Genomic DNA, 23,641 nt, shown 5'->3' with positions numbered 1-23,641 from the left:
GGAAAAATGAACCCATCCATCCACACTCGAAAACAAACGCCAACAAAATTAAAAGTGAGATTTTTGCTTTATTAGAAGAAGAGAAGAAGACATCAAAAATCTGTGTGGCAGTGAATGGAGAGACACATTTTGTTTAACCTGTTTGATTTGTGCGACGAACACACTACATATGATCACTGACAATTAAAAAAATATTTTTTCAACTCAAGAAAGTCGCAGTTTGTTTTAAAAAAGAACAAAATATAAGATTGAAAATTCATGATTAGAAAAACTACACATCCAACAGCTCTTTCTCATGACTGCAGTTGGCAATATGACCAGATTTGTTGTGATTTGTCTTTATAAGCATATTGAGTGAGATGATTTAGTTCACTGAGCAGTTTTACACAAAAATAAATGCTATTATAGCTTCATTGGTATATCTGTGACGAGCTTTGACTTTCTTGACTTGCAAAAGTTCTTTAAATTGACAAACATCATGTGTGTAATTCATGACACAATTCAAGTGGGATCAAAAATTATTTGTCTCGTGCTTTTGTCTGAATTTTTGATGACATTAGGTCCCATGTGGCAAATCTGAAGGGGTGGGACTTCAACTGACTATTGGTTCTGAGGGGATTTCCACAGTTACACAACTGAAAATACAGACTCTTCAGTTCGTTTGACATCTTGGGAAACATGTTTGCTTTCATGCCGAGCCTCAGATGACCGGCTATTAGTTTTAATAATAACCCCTGATTATAACATTTCACTGAGCTTCAATAAGTTTCATGTTATCATAAAGAAACCACCTCCACATACAGTTACATAGTTACCTAACACATGTCACAATAATAATTTGGGTTTTTCCTCTCTGCAGCAGACTTTGATAAAAGGGGTGAGGCAGCCAGAATCTTCTTAAAATCCTCCATCAGGTCCTACACATTCAATAACAACGTCAGTCTGAGAAGAAAACAGTGAATGTTTGAAGTGAAGGACAGTAGAAAATGTTATCCAACCTACCTGGGTAAAAAAAAATTGTATTCTGCACAGGATCGAGGCACAAATCGATGTCAGGTCAGGTTTAGGATTTGTACACCTGCAACAAACAAGACAGGTGACGCGACAGTCAACTTGAATCTTTTTTTACGTTTGTTCTTGAACACTGGACCTAAACAGCTGCTCTGTTTCCATTTCTCAGTCATATGAGTCATCAACTGAAACTAAACTGAACTGAAAACTAAAATTTAACACTAAATACATGAATCAAAGATAATGAAAAACACATATTCTTCTTTTTTTTAAGTTAAGCTTTGGTTTCAGATCTGGTTAACAAAGCTGAGATTTACATTCTTCTCTGGTTCATGTACAAAGACATTTGTTGCTTAAACTTCTACGGAAGCCAAAAACAGCCCTATAGGTGAGATTTTTAAAAAAAAAGTTAATTATTGCATTATCTCAAGATAACAGAACTTTTTTTTCTTGTGTCAACAAGTTAATTTATCTCATTATCTCGAGAAATCAAACTTCAGTTTCTTAAAAGTATAGTTGTCAACTTCAAGATCACAGCATTAAAGAAATGAATTGTTCTCGGCTCCCGTAGACTTCAACACAAACACATAAAATCCAAACGCTGTATTATCTCAAGATGTTGTACTTACGATCCTTTTCTGTGGTTCATTTTTTACTTTTCACCACCACATGAATTGTCTGCTTCCTTTCCACCGTTGTGACTCTCATAGTTGAGTTTTGAACAGTCGTAGAGGTTTGACTGGATGAAGTTCGGCCCTTGACCGAATAATCACCAAGCGTTCCCTTAAAGTTTTGTGTTTCTGACTGCTGTGTGATACGCGTATCGCTCACAGCCCCTTTAAGGTTTTTGCTGATTTGGTTTGAGTAATTTGCCATCTTCAAAACGCACCTCCAGGATTATAGTGACTCAAAGTGTCTATTCTCTCTTATAAAGGCTCAGAACTGACACATGCTACACACTCTCCGCCCCACGATGCCACAACTGTGTGCTGCAAGATGTGCTGTAAGTGAAACTGAAAGCTAAAGCAGATGAATGCCCTTCCTCTTCCTCTTCTTCCAGTAATTCATCATCTGTTTTTAATTAGCTGAAGAATGTGGAAAGCCTTGTTCCTTCTGCCTCATCCATGTTGGTCCAGGATGACGTGAGATTAACTCGATGTAACCTGCTGCATTTATAATACTGGAGGAACATTTCATCGCTTCATTTTATTAATGCGTTTTTGAGTAGTTTTTAGTCAATCATCATGTCTGAAATAAGGTCTGTTGTTACCAGAGGCTTAAGATATTAACATGCTTTGGTCTATGCCATAAAACACATCATTAAATGTCCCAAAATGTAATTATGAAGCCCTTATGTGTCTTATAAGTGGCTAAACAAGACTACAGAAGTTGTCACAGACATTAAATGTCATCACACTGAACACGAAGACTGGTCAACTACTTTAACTTTAACTTTACAACTTGTACATTTATCGATATACAGAAAATATATCGTAGTTGTGTAGTAAGATGCTTCGTGGTGGTGACGTTTAAATCATGTGACCATCATGTAACCCTAACCCTAGCCATGTCTGTTTATAGAACGTTTGCTTTTTACGCTTAATTTACGCTTCAAAAATCACAAAAGAGGTGTTCATCCGTGAAGATCTGATTTGTCTGTGCGTGCGATGGAGCGATGGACGTGTGCACAATCGAAGGTGTGGTGAGAAATGAAATTGAAATGAAGACAAGCTAGTTTTTTCATCCTCCAGTGGACCTCCGATGGATTTCCTGTGAACTGATGTGAAGGTGTTGCCAAGTCGAAAAACAACTGTTGACATAAAGGCAGTGGAGACGCTTTGACGCAGATACAGCATGTGCTCCTAAAGTCCTGCTCCTCAGTTTTATTAAGAAAAAGAAAACTAGTGATTTGACACAACAGGGCCGATGGTCGACCACTGGCCTGGTGCGTCGGGGCCCTCGGAGGGGCCTGACCCTTAGGTTTGGAGCCACCGAACCAAACTACCAACTGAGTGTGAAGTATTTTAAATAATTTTTAAATTATGTCCAAAAGATAAAAATCATATTCTGATCATTTTTGAACGAAGTAATGATGATTCATGTTTGGTGAAAATGATCATTTCTGCTTTACAATTTTCATTTTCACTGTAAATCTCATTAAAATAATGATGGTGTGACATTTGTTAGAAAACCAACACGTATTATTACATCTGAAGGATTTTACCTTTATCAAAACATCACAGCCTCTGTGATTCAGATAATCCACTCATCATGATTATACTTTGATTAATTGTGCAGCCTGAAGAGACGTCACTTTAATAAAAGATGAAAACACATGAGCAAAGGTGTGGTGAGGTTTGAAAGTGAAAGAATTAAATGTGCGTAATGAGGGCAAACCAGTTTCCAGGAAAAGAAAGCGTTACCACGATGATTTTATGTGCTGCCAATATGTTCAACGCCTGACAAAAAGACATGTAGACTCACAACGTGCTCCTGATGTTGAGAAAATGGAAGAGCTTCAAGTTTTCCTGGTGTAAATAAAAAGCCACCACACGGTCAGATGTGTCACTTTTTACACTTTATTGTTTAAAGTTGTTACAAAAAAGTGTTTGCTGGAAACATTCTTTGCGTTCGCCTTTACAAGCACAACGAGGCTCCGGACAGGAGGAGAAGACGAGCGTGTGGAGGGAGGAGGGAAGGACTGACGGACGTGTGAGTGTGTGTGTGAGTGTGTGAGAGTGAGTGTGTGTGTGTGGAAACAGGGTTGAGATAACAGTACAGAGACAGAGTGAAGCCCTTACTCACACACTTCATCCACAGAGAGGAAACGAAACTAAACTGGGTGAAGGAAACACAAAACTTTAAATCCGGAATAGACTTTTTTTTTTTTTTACTCATGAGGTATCCTCAGAAGACCTTTACACTGTGTGTGTGTGTGTGTGTGTGTGTGACACAGGTCATTGTTTTTCTCCCTGAGGTGAGTTTTTAGTGTGTTGCAGTCCGAGGAACATGATCTGCATCTGAAGAAGTTCTGTGTGGACAGGTGAGCACATACAATCATCAAGAACACATAAATTACTCTCTCTCTCTCACACACACACACACACACACACACACACCTGATACCTGCAGAAGCTCGGTGTGTACTGAACAACGTGTTGTGGGTGTCTGGAAGTGACTGAAGTTTCTACAGTTCGAGTGTCTCGTTCTCACGTCGACGAACAAACTGGACGAAGCGCGGTGGCAGCAGGATGTGTGCGTGTGTGTAGAAAATATCAGGACTGTCCTCTGTCCTCTCTGAGTTACAGCGAGGAGAAAGAGGTTTTCCCAGTCTGTCTTTGGATGTCGAAGCTTGGATTTACATTTTTCGGAGCTCTTTAATAAAGACTTTTGTTTCGTGTGATCGAGTCGTTACCTTCTCATATGTGTGTTTTTAGTTTAGAGCTCATTTGTCCACTTGCTGCACGTGTTACTCGCAAAAATACACATTTCAGCTCATCTAGATCGATAAAAGATGCTTTCGCTGTACTGGAATAAATCAATCTCAGGTTATTCCTAATCTTCTCTCTCATCACTCATTTTAAATTTTAATACAGCCGCACTCACATCTCTTACTTGATCAGTTGTCTGACAATCACATCACATGATATATGGTAATATGCACTGGAATTGTTCCTCCCCCAGGTGATACTAGACCTTTGTAAAGATGGCTTTAGATTACTTTTTACATGTTGAATCTAATACTTTTGTGCTGTATGACCTGGGTTTCTAGAGATCCTGTGGCAGGTATTGAGAGGATTTAGTCACAACTTGGAGCGGTTTTGTGAATCAAAAATCAAAAATAATTACAAACACTTCATCGTTCAGCTGCTTCTGCCTTCTAAAAACAAAAGTCAGGGCATTATCACAAATCTACACAATGACTACAGCTCAGCGGGACAGCTCTCTTTATAGCTGGAACAGTCTTACATAATTATTTAAGTCATGATTATAATTTAAAGTTCAGTGTGCCTCGGTGGCCTCGGGGTCGAGGTGACGAACATTAACAGCAGCCTCTCTTGTTTACGTCTTGTCGGTGACCTTTGTTGCATGTCGTTCTCCATCATGTCTTCTTTATAGTCACTATCTTCTAAAAGCACACAAAACATATTTTGTTGTATTTACTTGTTATGAAAAATGTTCCTCTTTCCAATCATGATTTTAAAGTAAAAACGATTAATCATTACGGCTAAACTGGTCAATTTTCTATTACAAAAAAAGGAAATAGACAAATTTAAGTAGTAGAAGTTGACTTTTCTCTGAAAATCTGCTTTTGGGAAGACTAAAATAAAAAATAGCTGCATGCTGAGACCTTTGTTGGCCACCTCAGAGAAAAGTAATAATTAAACTGCTGACCTTTATTTTCCGGTCTCCATTCTGATAAACTCACCAAAACTCACTCAATTAAACGGCCCCGACAGGTTGTTAAGACGCCTGCGACTGCACACATTTTGATTAAACACAATCGTTAAGCCTCAGTGACTGGAACATATAAACACAACAGCTCTCATCGCAGTCGACAAAAATTAAAAGAGAACGGGCAGCCCTGTTATTTTAGCGCTCATTATCCCTAAAATGCTCCATGGAGACCAACTTCAATGCACTGTTTGGAAAGCACAAATTAATATGAAGCCCTGATGAGCACACACACACACACACACACACACACACACACACACATCCCTACGGAGAATTTTGTAGCTTGAAGCCGTGCGTGTTTGTTTGTGAGCATCAAACCTGAGTCAAACAGCTACAGTTGTCTTTTTTCTTAAAGGTGTTTTGTTGCTTCGTGCGTCGTCAGATGGACGAGACTTCCCCTTTAACATCGGACTCGTTATGGCTCAGGAAATCACGACTGGTTTGTAGAAACGTAAATCGATGTTTTTCAAAATAAAACACGCCTCTAGTAGGATGCACCATACAATACTGGCTGGAGGGAAAGTTTTCATTTCATTTAAACAGTCAGGACGTTGTGGTAAGATACCAAAAGTTATTATTTATTTCTCAGCTCGATGCTGAGATTAATACTCATCAGAATACTGTTTGTTTCTGGCAAAATAATCATTAATATTCTTACTCTAGCCCCCAAAAACTGCACTTTTTGTTTTCTTTCCACTTTCACTGGAATAAAAAGTATTTGACCAGGTCTGTTTGCAGTGTGTGTGTGTGTGTGTGTGTGTGTGTGTGTGTGTGTGTGTGTGACGTTAGCTACATCGCTGCGGTATCATGGCTAACCTGTGTTCAGAGAAGATTCACCCACAGAAACGTTTCACTCGGACTTTAAAGGGAGGGATCAGTCACTCGGGCTGTCTGAGCGTTTCACAGACAGGGAGGAGACTCAGTTTCCCATAATGCTTCAGGAGGTGTCCGTTCCAAATCTATTGCTTTGAATGTGAAAAAGGCCATGGAGAGTACAACTGAAGGGTTGACACACAGAGTGAGAGCACGCCGGAGGACGGGGGGTGTATAAATACGACAAACAGATCAGCGAGGAGGTGAACGTGGGGGGAAAAGACACAGAACGAAACCCTCAGAACACACCTAGAACTTTAACTCTGATTAACAATATACTGTATCTTCAAATTAAAATGCTATAAGTACTGAAGTTAGACATATCTGACAGATAAAGAATGAAGCGATGGTTCTCGGGCCATAAATAAACATCTTTGTTTAAATTAGCTCTAAGAGATGTACACAGATGTATATTGCAACAATAAACATGAAGAAGAACCGTATGTTTGCGCTACGGTGTGTTAGTAATTCTGAAAAATACTGTTGTTGAAAGTTCTTTCCGAGAAACAAACAAAAAAAGGTTTTACCCAGCAGTGTTCTTTGTTTGGTTTTTGTGTCTCTGGTTTCACATGAAAAATATAGAAATCTTTGTCGTCATTCATGAAAAAGCAATACAAAGGTCACTTAAATATGAGAAAGAGACAAAAAGTCCAGAAAAAAGTTATTGTAACCGCAGAGGGAAGAAAACAAATCAGGGCCGTTCCCCGTTTACAAAGCAGGGTCCCAAAGGATGCTGGGAAGTCGCCCCCTGCTAGTCGAGGGGTCCCTGGAAGATGAGTCTGACGTAGCCCTGCTCACCAGTCAGCTGGTGGGCGCAGAAGGGGCAGGCGGCGTGGAAGGTGTGAGTGCCGTGCGGCAGCGGGATCTGACTCCAGAAGGCCGCCGTCTTCTCTGAACAAACATGGCCGCAGGGGTTAAAGGCGTGAGTGGGCGGGGCGGCGTCGACGTAAAACCCCGCCTCGCAGCCCAGCCACAGCGGCACGTACGGCCCTTTGGCTCGGCACATGGGGCACTCCCTCTGGCGGCCGTCCCGGCCCTCCCGCTCCTCGAGGTGGTTGCCCCAGTTGTGGTAGCCGTGCACGTGGCCACACTGGAGGTAGACCCAGGGCTGCTTCTCGTCCGGCGTGTCCTTGCGACGCATCGAGGGGAAGGCCAGCGTGTTGAAGCCCACCGGGCACTGTGGGCGGGCTGCGTTGATTTCCTGCCGCAGCGCCTCCAGGTGTTTGAGGGTGGGAGTGCGCGACAGGCCTTCAGCTGTGCGCCACAGCAGGGTCGCACCACAGAGGTCGATGAGGGAGCCGTCGACCAGCTCGTGACTCTCAGTCTCGACCTGGAACACACAGAAGTGATAGAGATGAGCTGCTGCAGAGGGCAGTAATATATAAAAATAAATATCAAACAAGATGAAGAGCCACATTCTGAAATTATGATTGTGCCAGATGTGATGGTTATGTAACCAGGATTTTCGAAATACTGAGGTCGGTAGTCCAAACAGATCCTCCACCCCCAGATCATTTCTTTGTTCGGTAAAAAAATTCTAAAAATGTGGATACCCATATCTAAGTGATGAATCTGTTTTACATCATTATATTTCTGTGACATTTTGTATGCATTGCATTTCAAGTTAATCTATACTGGTTATGAAACACAATGAGACCATCAGCATCACTATTTCTGTTGAATTTTTATTGTTAGTCTTAGTGTTGAGAATGAACGGTGGTCTGATACGACACAAAACAAAGTTTCTTTCTCATCGCATCTTTTGTTCAAAGGGGCTGCCAGAAAAACACAGAAGTTCCTTGTAGCAGCTTTTATGTTCCTGAGAAGTTTACTCTGCTTCACCAGGACTGACTGTAGCATGGAAAAGCTCTTAAACAGTTGTGGCGGGAAAATGCCTGACAATCTAACCCAAACCACATAAAAATATATCACGCCCTGATTGGCTGTAATGGGAATGCCCCAGGCTGCTCTGAATCAATAATTAGGAGTCAGCCTCCACACCCTGCACCACAGGTGATCTGAATCTACTGCAATCAATCCAGAGGGATTTGGACATTCAGCTAAAAAGATGGTAAGTACCAAACATTGGGATGTTTTTTTAATTTATGTATTTATTACCATTTCTTAAAGCAATTCGAACACACAAACAAAGAACCACAAACATGATTAAACTGAGCTCTGACAGCTGCCTGCCTGCTTCAAACGTGGAGCTCTGAGCTTTGTAGTTCTCATCTGAGCACAGTAGGTGGCAGTATAACACTTTTCCACTCCCCTCTGACAGATGTGTGATTCAGGGAGGAGGCAGGGGACTGACAGCTGGAGGCAAGATGACATGAGGAAATTGAAAGAACAACGACGACGGAGGGGGGGGGGGGGCAGTGCTATCTTAAGGCTCGGGACACAGCGGGAAATTCCACATTTAGATTACCAGGAGACGACAGGGAGGAGCGCAAAAACAGTGACATGAAGGATGGAAAGACAGCAAAAAGATCGTGAACTATTTTTAAAAAAATGAGACACAGATGAGGGGAGGAACAACTCTCAGGGTACAGAGCAAACACATTTCTGATGCCTCTGTCCTGGTGACAGTTCTTTAACCTTCATGTGTCTGGGAAGGTTCACTGAGCACATGTGCAGTAACACACACATTCACATCTGCCCAGTAAAACCAAAGTCTTTTTTTCCTGTTGGCCAACAAGCTGCTGAACTGGAACGGGTAAGAGTTCAGAGTCTCGCTCCAGGGAAACAGTTGTTGTTTGTTTTTCCTCCCCTGCTCACATTTTACCAGCCGATCTCAAACCCGGCAACCTCTAATCTGTAGACTACCTCCGTGTCAACAAAAAGATGAAAATATCAAGCAATGTTTGTGTAGTCAATAAATAACCACACTCAAGATTATTGATCTGAGTACTCTGGGTTGATTCAATCTGCGTAAAAACACACACACAGACCATCGACACAGTTATAATTTAATTGCAGCAGTGAATCATTTATCAGCACAAAAGCTTTCATCAAACATAGCAGGAGCTCAGACACTGTACTCTGCTCATTTATTACACTTCACAACAGTGTGTGTGTGTGTGTGTGTGTGTGTGTGTTTGTGTGTGTGTGCTGCACTCTAAGATATTCCTAATTACGCTGGCTTCAACCTTGTGTCCATCTGCAGAAGGACAACCAGCTGCCCTGCATGCAAGGCCAAGTGAGTCTGTCCAAAAAACTGAAACGAACCCGCTCGTAATTCATCCTCACCTCATAATAACTGTTAAATATCAGCGGGTGTTTACTGCTTCAGAACAAACAAAAGTGTTCCTCGGAAACAGAAACGTTTCAGTTATTTTTAGCCTGAATCTTTTTTTCTCTCGGTGGGAGCCATGTTTTTCAAACCCAAGGACAGGCAGGATAACACACAAGGGATGTTGAAAAACCCCAAATTCATTCAAAGGACACCTCAAGTACCTAATCACATACACACACGCACACACACACAAACATGTTAGCCCGGATAGCTTTTTGGCAAACTTGCTGAGACGACTTTTTTCTCCCCCTATTTAATCAGAAAGTCCTTCAGCTGTTAACCTTCACAAACGCAGGCCAGTTAGAGAGCCATGTGCTTTACAAAGGCAGTGAGGGGAGGGTGCTGGATCACAAAGCCAAAAGACGTTTGTCATCCAATGTCAGAAGTAATGTAATTATGTTTTTTGATGGAGTGTCAGTAGGTCTGTATTCCCTTTTCCTTCTGTGTCTGTGTTCGATTGACAACAGGCAGGCTGAGCACCTGCAGGGGACAAGAGCCTGTGTCGTAGGTTACATATCGTTGGCAGACAGTATGTTGTTAGATGTTGTAGACGAGCACCTAACGGACTAAAGTGACGTTTGCTGGTACGTTTATATAATCTTTAATGTGCTGCAGCTGCAAACTTTGCGTTAGCAGTTCACTTTTCCCCACTGAATGATTGTTTGGTCCGTTGTTCAACAATTGAAGGTGCAGGACAAGACAAGCGCGTTCATGTCTGTAAGTTATATAATACGGAGACCGCAGCAGGGAAACCAAATTATCAAAGTCTGTGGCTCTTGTGTAGCTGCTTTCTGGTTCAGTGCGATTGTCTGCCTACGAAAGAACTTTGACGTAACTGCTTTTTGCAAAAATAGGGTTTAAAATGAAGTCATTTGATTGGTTTTATGGAAAAAAGTTACCAAACAGTTTTGATTCTCAACTCAACATGAAGCCTGAGAAACATGAAGTTCTAGTTTTTGGTCTCTGGTTGTTTCTTAAAGGAGAAGACAGAACATTTGACTTAAAGAGCAGATATGTATGCTTTAAAAACTATTTTGTCATCTGCAAATGAACCTTCACGGTAGATTTACTTGCTCTTTTTGTTCGCATTGACAACCGGCCATGTTGTGAATAAAATTGCTCACAAACTTGCCTTTATACTACGAGTGCTACTGGAGGATACCACTAGATGGCACACCAGAAATATCAGTCCTTCATTGTTGCCCCTGCTGCTGCGGACACGCTTACTGAAGCCGTCAAATCCCCATACTAGCCCGACACCGCCCCTCCCGTTCATGTGTATAGGGCATTTTGCGGACACGTAGCGTTAATTTCCGACGCTCCAGACGGAGGCAGGATACGCGAGGCAGACTTCATGCGTATGGGAACGTGTTGTTACAAGCAAGTGTCTGTTTGATTCTAGTTTTACTTTCTCATCAGTATAATAGTACCAATACAACAGACATAACCCTCCAAAATGTATGTGACAACATCAGACTCCACTGAGTGGTTTCCACTCGTGTTCATTCAGCATGAGAATGAAACCCCATCAGGTTCTGTCACCGTACATAATGAGAATATGTGATTTCCCATAGCCGACAATCTTAACTGTCAATCAGCTGTGAAATAATGAGTGGTTTCTGTAGTGGTGGATAATGCACACGTGGTTAACTCCCTGGATGGTAAAGGGCAGGTGGAGATAAGAGAGCTGTTAATTTCTGCTGCTGCCGGAGAGACTTGAGAACAGGTGGGAGACCAGATAAAGAGACGGATTAATGTGAGAACTGCCGACATGCTGACTGTGGGCTCGTGGTTGATGATGTGTGCGTTGTGGGAGGAAGAGAGAATGCAGAGGAGAGAGGAGAAACAGAGACCTAATTAAAGACACCACCAACAACCTCAATCCAATCAGACAAATGCCACAGGTGGCCACGCTGACGAGGCAGCGGGAGTGTTGTGATTGGCTAAGAGACTCTGACATCAGCTGGAGGATCCCCTTACAAGGTCCTGTTACACACAGCTTTGACAGCCGCACCTGTCGCCATGGAGACGGCATCTGGATAACCTCCTGGTGATGCGAAGCTGTGATCGACCTCCCGCCGCCTGAGTGACAGGGTCGGTAAGTTGAGTGTGAGACCGTGTGAGTTGGAGGGAGGGAATGGATCAGATACAAGGAAGGAATGAAGGGAAGGAGGGAAGGAGGGAAGAGAGACAGCTGCTGGAGGGCTGAGACCCAGAAAGGAACGAGAGACGAACAACTCCTGTTGTCGCTTACATGTTTTGGGCAGACAGTGTGTTGTAAATGGAGAATGAGAACACACGAGCATGTAAGTAACATTTGCTTACAAGTTGCTCGTTTAACGGTGATGGTTGTCAACTGTCAGCTGCCTGCATGTCCAAACGTCCCGCCTCTTTTTTGTTGTGATTAGTGAGGTCATCATCATCATGTAATCTTCTTAAAAAAGCCGAACTGTTCTCACGCACAAGCTCAGTTCTGTTCTGTTCCAAAGCAGCATTGTTTTATTAAGGTTAATCTCTGTGAACACACCCTGACAGTCAAAGCTCTTCGGTATCCGAATCTCTGTTTTGTGTTCTGAGCACACAGCACGCAATATGTGCAGTGAATATGGCGCCTCAGTGCATGTTTTGTATCTTTTCTCACCATCTTTCCTCGCTGCGGCGCTGAGCGGGTCTCCCGCAGTGTGAAGACGTTGCCGCAGACTGAGATCTCCCTCCAGACGCCTGGTTTGGAGTCCTGGGTGAAGCCGGTTCGAGGGTGCATCACCAGCACGCCGTTGGTGGTCAGCCCGTCCATCTGTCCATCAGACGTCTTCCACTTGGCAGCTTTCTCCTGAGGAAAACAAAGACACGGGGAAGATGTGATCTGGATGTTCATTATGCAGTCCTGAATCAAAGATCTTTAACTGATATTATTTGTCACAGTTGACAGAAATTCAGAAGTTTTACAGTCATTCATATACAGTATATTGGGACTTGGCCAACCCAAACATGTGAACTCAACCGGGTGTGAAGCAACATTAAAGAGAGGACAGGGAGTAGTGGAAAGTTCACTCTTTGTTCTTGACTTGTTTTGCAGCAGCCTTTTGTTGTACACACTACAGACTGATGCCAAAATGTCTGTATGACATGCTGCAGCTTGACAAAAGGTAAAAGCAGACATGACTGTGAAAAGAAAACATGTTAAAAGTTTTTCACAGAGAGTTTTTTGTTTTTATTTGTCATCTTTCTGACTTTTACTCTCTCACATTCGCCTACACAAGTCCCAAACACAGCTCACCCCGAGGAAGATGTTCTTGGAGGAGTCGAAGCCTGCGGCGTAGATGCGAGCGGTATAAGGCGGCGTGCGCTGGCACTTGATGCGGCAGGCGAAGCGAGAGATGGTACTCTGGACCGACTGGGTGTCTGCGTTACTCTGGCTGCCCGCCACCGTGTCCGTCACTACGAAGTCTATGGGACTCTCTGTCGATCGACCGATCTAGCAAAAAGAGATGGAGACAGTTCAAACAGGTTTTAGACAAATAACAAGACTTTGAGATAAAATAATAATCTATTCCTTCTGGGAATAGTCAGTAAAGAGTCAGTAAAAGTAATACATGCAGAAAATGTACATTATGGAATCAATAATATGTTTTTTGTTTTTAAGCTGCATGTAGGTAGACGACCTCGGCTTTTTCTGCTGCTTCACATGCATTGCTTGTATGAAAACCCCTCCATAACCTTGAGGACATTCTGTACTATCTCAGATCTATCTCAGCTCAGATATGGCCACTAAATGCACTTTGTGGAGAGATTATTCTCATGACTGCTGTCTCCAAGGTCAATAATGAACCTCAGCTTAATGATTTTTGTGTCTTTATGTTTTGACTCCATATGGGTTAGACGGATCGAAAAATTAGTGAGGTCACTTGCAGGAAATGTCATTTTTGTACCATATAGAATTGTAAAAACTGTGTCTCAGATAACAAGCTGTATACTCTGAGTCTTAGAAACCACAATTTGGGGACAGGAAGTATAATATTGCCATAGTTATCTTTATTTGCTTACATTTTAGCAAACTGACACTGTAAAAGTTTGCTGAATTTGCGATTAGCAGTTCCTGTTTGAGATTCATCCACAGATGTACAGACAACTATCACGGAAGCCCTTTGACACTGAAGAAAACTTGATGATTGTAATAAAAAGTGTCTTTTTGCGATGTTTTCCAGCTGGATTTATGGATCCAGTGAACAACCTTAAAATATGTGTATCATGTCTGTGTGCTCAAATATAACTCAAATATCTGCAATCAGCGCTTAAGGTTTTAAAGTATCATAACTGCTGACTGTGCTGGTAAAGCCACCTGCAGACTGCAAGGCTTTAAAAATCTCTTCATTGACATTTTTTTGGTCCCAGGCTGCTGTCATGCACAACTGATCTCAGACCAGGTGCACTGATTGAAAGATTATTCCAGTGGAATAGATAAGGCCCGGTTGTAAAACTCCAGTCCTGGTGGTAAAAGCTGAGGCTCGTTACCTGGAACATGTCTGTATTGCTGTCGTGGGTGTACTCCACCACCACCGTCTGCGCTCGAGACAGAGTGTAAGAGATGCTGTGCTGGTCTTTGTTGCTTATGGCCTGATGGGAAGAAAGAAGAGAGATAAGGAGAGGAAGACAAAAGATAAGACCTTCAGATGCTCTCTTGTAAACCCTTCACTTAAAAAAATACAGGGAGAACTTCACGTGAACATGTTTAAAGCAAAAACACCTCTGACATGTGCTCGCTGGTCGTTACAGAGAACAATAGATACACAAAGGAAGGGTGGGGTGGGTGAGAAGTTCAGTTATGTAGTCACTAGCTGGACTAAATGCAGCCTCAACATCTTTTCAGTTAGTCAGGACCACCCAACGGTCAGAAGGGTAATCACTCTTTGAGTTCTCAGCTGAAGGCCTGCGTGTGTCCACAGAGAGTCCATGAAGTGCAGATGTTAAACCAGAAAAGCAAAGGTCAGCTCGCACACGCACACCTTACAATCCCCTCGTCTTTTAACAGATTCTGGAGGATTTCTGGGCGATCTTATAACTGACGATGGAAACAGGCGAACATGTGCTTCCCAGGACGTTTTACTAGAAAACGCTCAGTTTCCCTCCACTGGACCGTTCACATTTATTTCTCGTATAAACCTTCAGCATGTTCCAGTAAAAAAACGTTGTTCAAATACCTCCTCTGCGTGCTTTTTCTGCTAACTCAGGGACGTTTTGCTGAACTCTGTCCTTTTCCTGTCATGCCGACGGGGCGTGTGTGTGTTTGATTCTTTAATATCACAGAACAAAAAGCAAACAGAATATCACAAAAGCCTTTGGTGGAGCAGCGCAGGACAAATCCACCGAACTGGGTGTGTTTTATTTGATGTTGTCAGACGAACAAAATCATGCACCGACAAAGACGACAAAGGAATGCTATCCTGTATTTGAAGCAAATGTGTTTTCTTTTATAATTCTGTGTGTTTTTAATAAGTTTCATGAACACTAAAGGCACATTCAAACATAAATCATCGTGTGCAGGATGAAAAGGTTGTGTTGTGCGTTTCACCTTGGCTGCCTGTGGAGAGCAGGCGACGTGAACTGTGCTGGGTTTCACCCCGTTCGCCTTCGGCCTCTTGCAGAGTGCAAAGCGGCTTTTACGTCGGCCTCGGTCCCCGTTAGGCAGAGAGCCATTGTACCTGCACATGCAACACATAAACAAGCACACATAAATATAAACACACAGACACACACACACACAAAACAATAGGGCATTATAGTCTGAGCAGCTGTATAATACACTGGAAAAAACAGTCATTGTGGAAAAATGCTTGAGGCATTTTGTTGCACTCCCTCCATGCCCCTAAGACCACATTCACACAAACACACACACACACACACATATAGCAGCCTATATTCTTCGTATGTGCTTTATTACAAAAGCACATCATGTCTCATAAACAACAAAGCCCTCCAAACATATTCCCCAGAAATGCTGAGAAAATAAACACACAAAGAGTCTCATTTATCCTGATACATGCTGGAGGAAAGGAGAATAAACAGAGGCGTTCCCTGAAACAGAATGGAGTCTCTGTGACTCCCGACAACGCTGACTGTGCTGTTGTGTGTCTCTGAGTGTGTGTCTGAGTGTGTTGCTTAATACAAGTAAGAAAACATTAATCATCTCCATCCACCGTCAGTTTATCAAACCAGGATATCTGGTGTTTAACATTGCAGAGTGTATTGAGACAGAATCACCCTGATGTTGCCCTAACAACAACACATACGGGTAGATTACTGTTGGTTGATTAACATCACGGAGATATGTGAAATCAGGGAACTTGTTTGTTCACGTTTTCAGATGTAACTGTGACGTTAAACCCATTAAGACTTGTTTGGAAACACCTCCTATAATCTGAGGGGGTTTTCCGAAAAACTTAGTCAAACTTTACTAAAACCTTGGAGCAGATAGTGAAATAAAACAAATTTAGATAGAGGTTTTTTACCTGGAAGTTATTGTGAACAAACATTGCGATTGGTTTTATGAATATACAATGAGATTATACGTTTTTTCCTTTCCTTTAGTGTTTTATAAATGTTCTTGTGCATGTAAAAGATCTTGAAGTTAAGAAGGCCAAAGTCCACACCAACAGAAGCTCCTCTCTCCTCGCCTCGTCAGTAGTCTCACCTTTATTTCGGTGACTTTGTGACATCACACTACATGTTCATGCCAAAAATAATTTTCTAAGCATAATTTATGCTTAGCGGCTAGTTTGGCATGTAAGAATTAATTTAGCACAGCGGCACTGTTGTTGTTAGCGGTGCTGGTACAGGCGTGTGTGAGCTGACCAATCAGAGGAGAGGCCTTAAAGAGAAAGGAGCTCAAGCACAGTGTTTCAGACAGAGGGGGAATACAGTGCTGCGCAGTATGAGAAAACTGATGTGTTTCTGAGCATTAAAGCATGTAAACCTACTCTAGCAGTAACTCAGAATAAAATTATGAACCTGAAAATGAGCATATGTCTCATGTAGGGTACAAACACACTGTACGTATATGAAATACATCGGCTGTAGTCAAACTGCGAGCAGTCGACATCCCTTTATTCTTTTTGCACACACATGTTTTAGATAAGCCATCACTAGTGTGAAGTGATATTCCTGCTAACAGAACCACAGCTTTATAAACATTACCACATGCATAAACACCGCTCGCTACTTTAACATTGTTATGACATCCAGAAGCCACATAAGTTATGGACTCCTCCGGCTTCGCTGATATACTGCGAGTATACTCCACTGCAATAAATAACAGAGCAGACATGATCAGAGATTAAACTGCTTCCTACGGCTTTTCGATGAGCTATGATGAGATATTATTTCTAATATTTTCTAAAAAAATCCAGCAAGTCTGATCAGCAACCAAACCAAACCAAAGCTATCTTTTAAGGTTTCAGAACTTTTTAGAAGATTTCCAAAAATGCGGGAATCCGGTGATAAGCTTTACAATCAATGGACGACACAGCAACAACGTCAAAGAAGCAGAAGCAGAACCAGGACTGCAGATGCATGTGTGTGTTATGTCTGAAAAGTTTTTTTTAAAGGAGAAAACAACAATAATGAGAAAACGCTGTGGCTACAGCAGAACTGGCCATGCTGCAGGACCTCAGCACAGCTGGAACGTGTCTCTGACCAATCAGACTCTTGAACTGAAACCACCCATTGAACCGAGTCCAGGAGAGCCGCCACAGACAGGTTGTAAGGACGCCCAGCCTGCAGCGAAATGTTTTTTTCTGAGAGAGCAGATCTGTTGGGATCAAACGGCGCTCGGAGGGTTTATGAGTAACCATGGTGAGAGAACAGAGCCGCAGCAACGTTTGGGAAGTGTAACCATGGCAAGAGCGTAACCATGGTGAAGTTTAGCCCGTATCCGGAGAGAGGGCAGGGCTGTCTACTGGCAGTTCAAGCCAAAGGTTCCCATGGGTAGCAGTAATGTGTGTGTGTGTGTGTGCGTAAATATATCCAAATATTCTCAAAACAATCCCAGAAAGGCCAAAGCAAAGCAACAAGTGAGTCTCTGTTAACATTTACATACAGGTTGTTTGAAGCAAAGTTAGGAAAAGACCCGTACTGTATTCTCCAGTTCCCACAATAAGCATTAAGCGTGTGTGTGTGTGTGTGTGTGTGTGTGTCTTTTCCTTCGTAACACTAGTAAAGTGAAGCTCAGTGAGCAGCAACAAGCTCCCATTTATACAGTAAACCTATAAAAGATAAAGACAGGTTCTGAGGATAATTACGGCCTATGGCTGAGTCTCTCTGTGTCTCTGTTTACATGTGTTAACATTATAAGTTTAATAGAGTAAAGGCAGAGGCTGCCAAATAAGTCAGTTTATTTGGTTAAACATACAGTATTTAAAGACAAAGAATTTAAAAAGTGGATAGTAAATGACAAAATTGACGTTTGAATGTGCCAAATTAAATAAACAGAGTGGAAGGAGAAGTGAGAGAATGTTTCTTTCAGTGAGCTCCGTCCATGTGTTAATATTATTCAAATCAAACTCAAGGGTGTGAGTATTTTGGTGATTTGCTGGGCGACTGAACAAAAAAAGTCATTATTTATTCCTCTTTTGGATAATTGTGGTTATCGAAATGTATTGTTGTATGTGCTGTGATTTAAGTGAAGAAAAACATGTACAGTATTCGCACCTATATTTATCTATATATATACATTTCGGACAGTTTACTGAACTTTAACAGTACAAGAAAAAAACACAGTCATTCAAACCAAAGTGCCTAATGAAGAAGTGCTTATTCCTGAATTTGGTAAGCACTGTTCCTGAATACATTTAAATATCAGGCACTATCATTACTGGCATTATACTGTCTTAAAAATTAATAACATTCTGCCAATTCAACACTGCTGCACTGTGCTGCACTTGAGGTTAATGGCATACAATAATATTCAACCCTGACACGTGAAAAATGCATAAACATTCACGTGGACACACAATTATGCTAACACAGACGTATAAAGGCAGACAGAAATGGATTTGGAGGGGGCTGCAGTGTGTCCAGTGACGTCACAGTTGTTTAAAAAGCCACATGTGAGTCCACTACGGCTGTAAACAGATCGTCCCCAGAGACGCTGCAGCATTCCTCTGGATTAGGCCATTAGCATCACTGGGCTTCAAACATGGTAATGTTGGGCTGGGGTTAGCGAGGAGGTCAGACACAACACTGCGCTATGTGTTGATGGGATTCTCCATTAATATCTGCATGTGCCAGTCTGTTCTTAGTCACAATTAAATCCAAGCGCTTTCTTTAAGCCTGCTGGGAGAAGCAGGTGGGTGGAGTTTTATCACAGCTGAACCGTTTAGTTAGCGCCGTCGTGTTCTGTACTGGCTTATAAGTGATTTCATGAACTGTCCTTCACCTTGTTAAGTAAAACTAACCAAAATACCCAGAATTACTGCGCACAGAAAGCAGATTTGAATGAGAAAAGTACAGAATTGTTACAAACATCATCAGTTATAGGGTAAAAGGTTTGTCGTCTTGTACTACACTAGTTTAAAGTTTAGCTGTTTACCACAGTTATCCTGGTTTCAGACTTTCGAATCACTGTCCGTATATCGATAGCCTACGTCGGCAAGTGAAGTGAAAGGAAATCAGTGTGATTATCTGGGCGTCACATGAAGTAAAGCAAGATGTTCATGACAACTGTTCAAGACTCTTTTCTGTTCTGTCATGTGGTTATTTAAGACAATGCAGTCACAGTTTTCCCTGCCGTTACAAGGCTTATGCAGGGAACCACTTCAGCCAAACAGTTGCAAAATTAATATGGAGAGCATTAAAAGTAACTGAATGACTTAATAAATGATCTAATGGTTGTAGTTGGTCCCCAGTGGACATTGTAAGCTAATTTTGCCTTGAAGCTATTTGGGTGTTGTTTATTTATTAGCTGTTCTACCGTTTACAACTTTTTCTACACAGTCATCGCCATAAAAATGGTGTGAAATGTCATTTTCTTTTTTTTATTGAAAAATGTCCAAGGGAATGACTCCCGAACTCCTCGCTACTTACATGTACCCACGTCTTCCACATACGGAGAGGAAGCCATTTTAAATTGGTTTAAGGTGACTTTGTTCTGCATCTGTTTCCAGTTCTTCGATTGTGGGAGTTTTCGTGTTTTTTTTCTGGATTGTAGCCATGCCACAACTTAAACGTAGAGTACACTGTGGAATTTCTGACCACTTCTCGCAACGGAGCATTGTCTTTATTAGTGATCCTCGTTCTTCTTAGCATGAGGACACTCACATGTGCGGTCAGTGGAGCAATGCACCAACAAAGACAAGGAAGAAGAAGTCTGCAAGCCAGCAACGTGGATGCAAATGATGCAACATTTTAAAATATTTTAAAAAAGGATGGATTGAATGCAAATGTTTTCTAAGGAGGGAAATGCACTTCACACAATGCAAAATACCACTGAGCACCTGGAGCTAGTTAGCAGTTTAGTGGGCAGCTTTTTTGATAAACAGTTACCTCACAGGCATCATCATCATTCACAACAGGCTCCTGAGCAACCAGATGCTAATGTAAATTAGTTAAGTTAAATGTGCCAAGTATCACCGTTTGCACTCTTTAACGCTCTGCTCTCAATGTTAGTAGCTCCATTAAAGCTGTGTTTTGTGTTTGGCTGAAGTCAGAGAGCATCCTATGTTTTCATGGCCTTATGTGGCTTTATATTACATAAATCACAGGTTATTGATAGTCAACTGGCTGCCCTGCTCCAGTGGCATAGTGTCAAAGTCACTTCCCTGGAAACCATGGTGCTAATGTCAGGGTTCAAGGCCCTTCACAAAACATACTGTAAGACAAAGTCACTACACTAAGAGGAGCGTTACTTACAGTACAGTGTGTGACTACTCACGCCATCAAGCAAAAAGGACCCCTACTGACCTATTAAAAAGGGAGACTTGACCTAGAATCAAAAACTAGGAGCGGAAAAAGAAGAGCAAAGCGGAAAAATGGGGTTCTCCCTTGTAAAGGCATGGAGCTGCGTTTACTGCTCACTGCGCTTTTTCCACGAGGGAAAATTTCCACGGTCATCTCCCTGACAATACGGCTCCAGCACAACCCAGAACAACAAACTGTGAGTCAGCTGTGAAACCAACTGTGTGCGTCTGAGTGAGACATGAAAAATGTGTGTGTATATGCGAGCGTGTGCGTGTAAGGAGTCTTTCCGACATCTGCATTCCTCTGTGGAGTGGGCTGGGACGGGGAGTGGAGTGGAATAGCCCTTTGGGGAATAAACAGGAGACAGACAGATAAAGGAAGTCCTTCACTGTCAGTTGTTATTGGAGAAAGTGAGCATGAGTGTGTGTGTGTGTGTGTGTGTGTGTGTGGTTATATGTCTTCTATGCTGAAGATGCAGGGTGGGGTGGAGGGTTTTTCCTACAGCTGAGTATGTGGACAAAACAAGTCTCTAGTGGGAGAGACAGCCAAGGTGTTGATGTTGGGTATCCGGCGCTGCTCCTGGCCAAAATTGACCTCATCTTATAAAATAGCAAGTAATGTGGTTCACCTCATCGGTTCCAAGAAATACTACATTTTAAGTAGGGTTGTACCGATCCGATCACGTGACTCGGAAATCGGGGCCGATCACGCCACTGAAGACTCGATCGGGACTCGGACGTTACGACCCGATCAGAGATCGGTTTTATATATATTTATTTAGTCATTATTTGTATTAGATTGTTGATATATGGGCTATTGGTGATTCAAAATAAAAAAAATAAAATGAGTATTTACTACCACCGTTTACGACATGCGCATGCGCAGAAGACCAGCACGCCAGTTTGTTTTGAAGCGGAGTGGCGAGTTGTGGCGCACCATGTCTGCTGTGTGGAAGTATTTTAAAGTGAGTGACGAGAATGATGCAGTTGCAAACTGTCAGATATGTAAATTTGGGATATCGAGGGGTGGTAAAATATAATAAAAAATAAGGGACACCTTGGATAGTTTTCTTCGATCTTTTTAATTTTTTAAATGTATTATAAGAGTATCGGATCGGGACTCGGTATCGGCAGATACTCAAAAATCAAAGGACTCGGACTCGTATCGGGGGCAAAAAACCCTGATCGGAGCATCCCTAATTTTAAGTGTCAGTGCATGACCCTTTGCAACTAGACAAAAATATCACACGTGTTTACAGTGTTTTCTGGAAAAGCATTAGATCTCTGCACTGTAATTAACCAATCAGAGTGCTTCTCAATCATCGGTCTACACTCCCTCAGGACACTTCAGCAGAACAATAGCTCTTTTCTCCTTGTCACAGATATTTCCATCTAAAGTTATGATTACCTCTAATTATATAATGTGCCATCATTGGCAGACAGTGGAAACAACAGAACAACACTGTACGTCTTTATCACAGTGCAGTGCTGTGTCCAAGTGCCTTAAAGGAAAAGTTCACCCAAAAATTTAAATTCAGTCATTACCTGCTAAACCTAAAGCAGATGGAAAGTCAGGAGAAGTTTCCTAGCCCACAAAAAAATTCTGGAGCTTCACAGCAAAACAACTGAAGTAGATGGGGACTTGTTTTAAAAGGTAAAAAAAAAAAAAAAAACGAAAAATTCCTAAAATGGCTCCGTACAGGTCGTCCAGCATAATCTAAGTCTCCAGAAGCCCTGAGATCCCAAACTGATTTGAACAGATGTAATTTGGACCTTAAGCTGAAAGCGCCCATCTGAAGAGGGTGCATGAGCGTGACGCACTTCGAGGATGTAAATAACATCTTTTCAAATCAATTTGGGACCTTCAGCTTCTGGAGACTTGGATTATGCCGGAAGAGTCGTATGGAGCCATTTTATTTAGTCCCCAGCTGCTTCAGTTGTTTAAGAGAACGCTGCAAAGCTGTTTAGCTGTGAAGCTACGGGAATGTTTTGTGGACTTCAAAACTTCACCTGACTTTCCATCAGCATGAGGGGGAGGAGGTAATGACTGAATTTGCATTTTTGGCCAAACTTGTATCTTTAAGGTCTAACAAATGCATTTACCTTCGTATAAAACATTTCCAAAATTCATGGATCGTAATGAAAAAAATCAGGTAAATTTAGGTGGCTGGTATCTATGAGTGAGTCCAAAAAATCTGGATCTAGTGCATTTAAAAAATGTTTTATAATGAATAAGGCTTAAATGATTTGAGGGGATTGATGGTCCTTGGCGGAGGTATGCGCTCTACTATATGCCAGAGATTTTAATGTGTATGCTTGTTGTCATTCAGTTAAATAGTTGAGCTGTGCAACACAACAACATCAAATTATTCAATCACAAAATGATTTTATTTACACCTGAGCAGCTCGTCTACAATACCTTTAAATTACTTCTCCTTAAGATCATTATTTTAGTTTCAGAGGAACTTTGTCAGTACCGTTGTAATTTTTTCAAAACCACACACTTAAGCTAATTTGATTAATGGAAGTCACTGTGAATAAAAATAAAAACAAAGGACGCATTCACAGAGGTCTGTTCTGGATGTGATTAGCATCATTTGTTGCTTACCCCAGCACAATGAGCTCTCCATACTTCACTGGCACTTTGGTGGAGGCGGTGGTGGAGATGTTTTCCTGCTCCGGGGAGTACATCGGGCTCGACTGATTGAGGCTCGGAGGAGGAGGGGAGGTGAGATCCAAACCGGGCGAGGGAGACAGGAAGGGGAAAGGAGGGGAAGGGAGGAGGGGGGGGAGGGTGCTGATCGAATGGAGCACGGGGGGAAAGGAGGAGAAGGAAGGGGAAGGGTCAGCTGAGCCTCAGCTCCACCCTCTCATGCTTCATGTGTCCGTCTCTCGCAGCGCCACTTGTCCTGCCCTGCAGAGCGACAAAGAGAGGATTAACACAAAGATTAGTTTGTTGGAAGAAGCAGGATTCAAATGCAATTTCTATCCCAAAACTGTGTTTTCTAAATTTAGATTTCAGCTGATGTTTCATTTCATGTATCTAAAAAGACCT

The 23,641-nt window shown here is 42.0% G+C and overlaps 1 protein-coding gene and 1 long non-coding RNA gene across 2 annotated transcripts; both read right to left on the bottom strand.

Annotated features, from left to right (window-relative positions):
• Positions 1 to 48: 48 nt before the first annotated feature.
• On the bottom strand, positions 49 to 1,999 carry LOC141009735 (uncharacterized). Its single transcript, XR_012180152.1, has 3 exons — positions 1,675 to 1,999; positions 1,003 to 1,078; positions 49 to 917 (listed from the first exon to the last, which is right to left on the bottom strand). It is a non-coding gene; the product is annotated as an uncharacterized lncRNA (long non-coding RNA).
• A 4,102-nt stretch (positions 2,000 to 6,101) lies between these two features.
• Positions 6,102 to 23,362, bottom strand: peli1b (pellino E3 ubiquitin protein ligase 1b). Its single transcript, XM_073482671.1, has 6 exons — positions 23,195 to 23,362; positions 15,207 to 15,336; positions 14,150 to 14,251; positions 12,915 to 13,112; positions 12,279 to 12,467; positions 6,102 to 7,672 (listed from the first exon to the last, which is right to left on the bottom strand). Exons 1-6 carry the CDS (start codon positions 23,275 to 23,277, stop codon positions 7,094 to 7,096), a joined length of 1,281 nt encoding a protein of 426 aa, XP_073338772.1. The 5' UTR covers positions 23,278 to 23,362; the 3' UTR covers positions 6,102 to 7,093.
• Between the last annotated feature and the right edge of the window lie 279 nt (positions 23,363 to 23,641).

This window comes from Pagrus major, chromosome 15 (genome assembly GCF_040436345.1).
Source record: "Pagrus major chromosome 15, Pma_NU_1.0".
NCBI classification, from domain to species: Eukaryota; Metazoa; Chordata; class Actinopteri; order Spariformes; family Sparidae; genus Pagrus; species Pagrus major.
The sequence above is the reverse complement of the archived record's forward strand: the minus strand, read 5'-3'. Positions and strand labels throughout refer to the sequence as shown.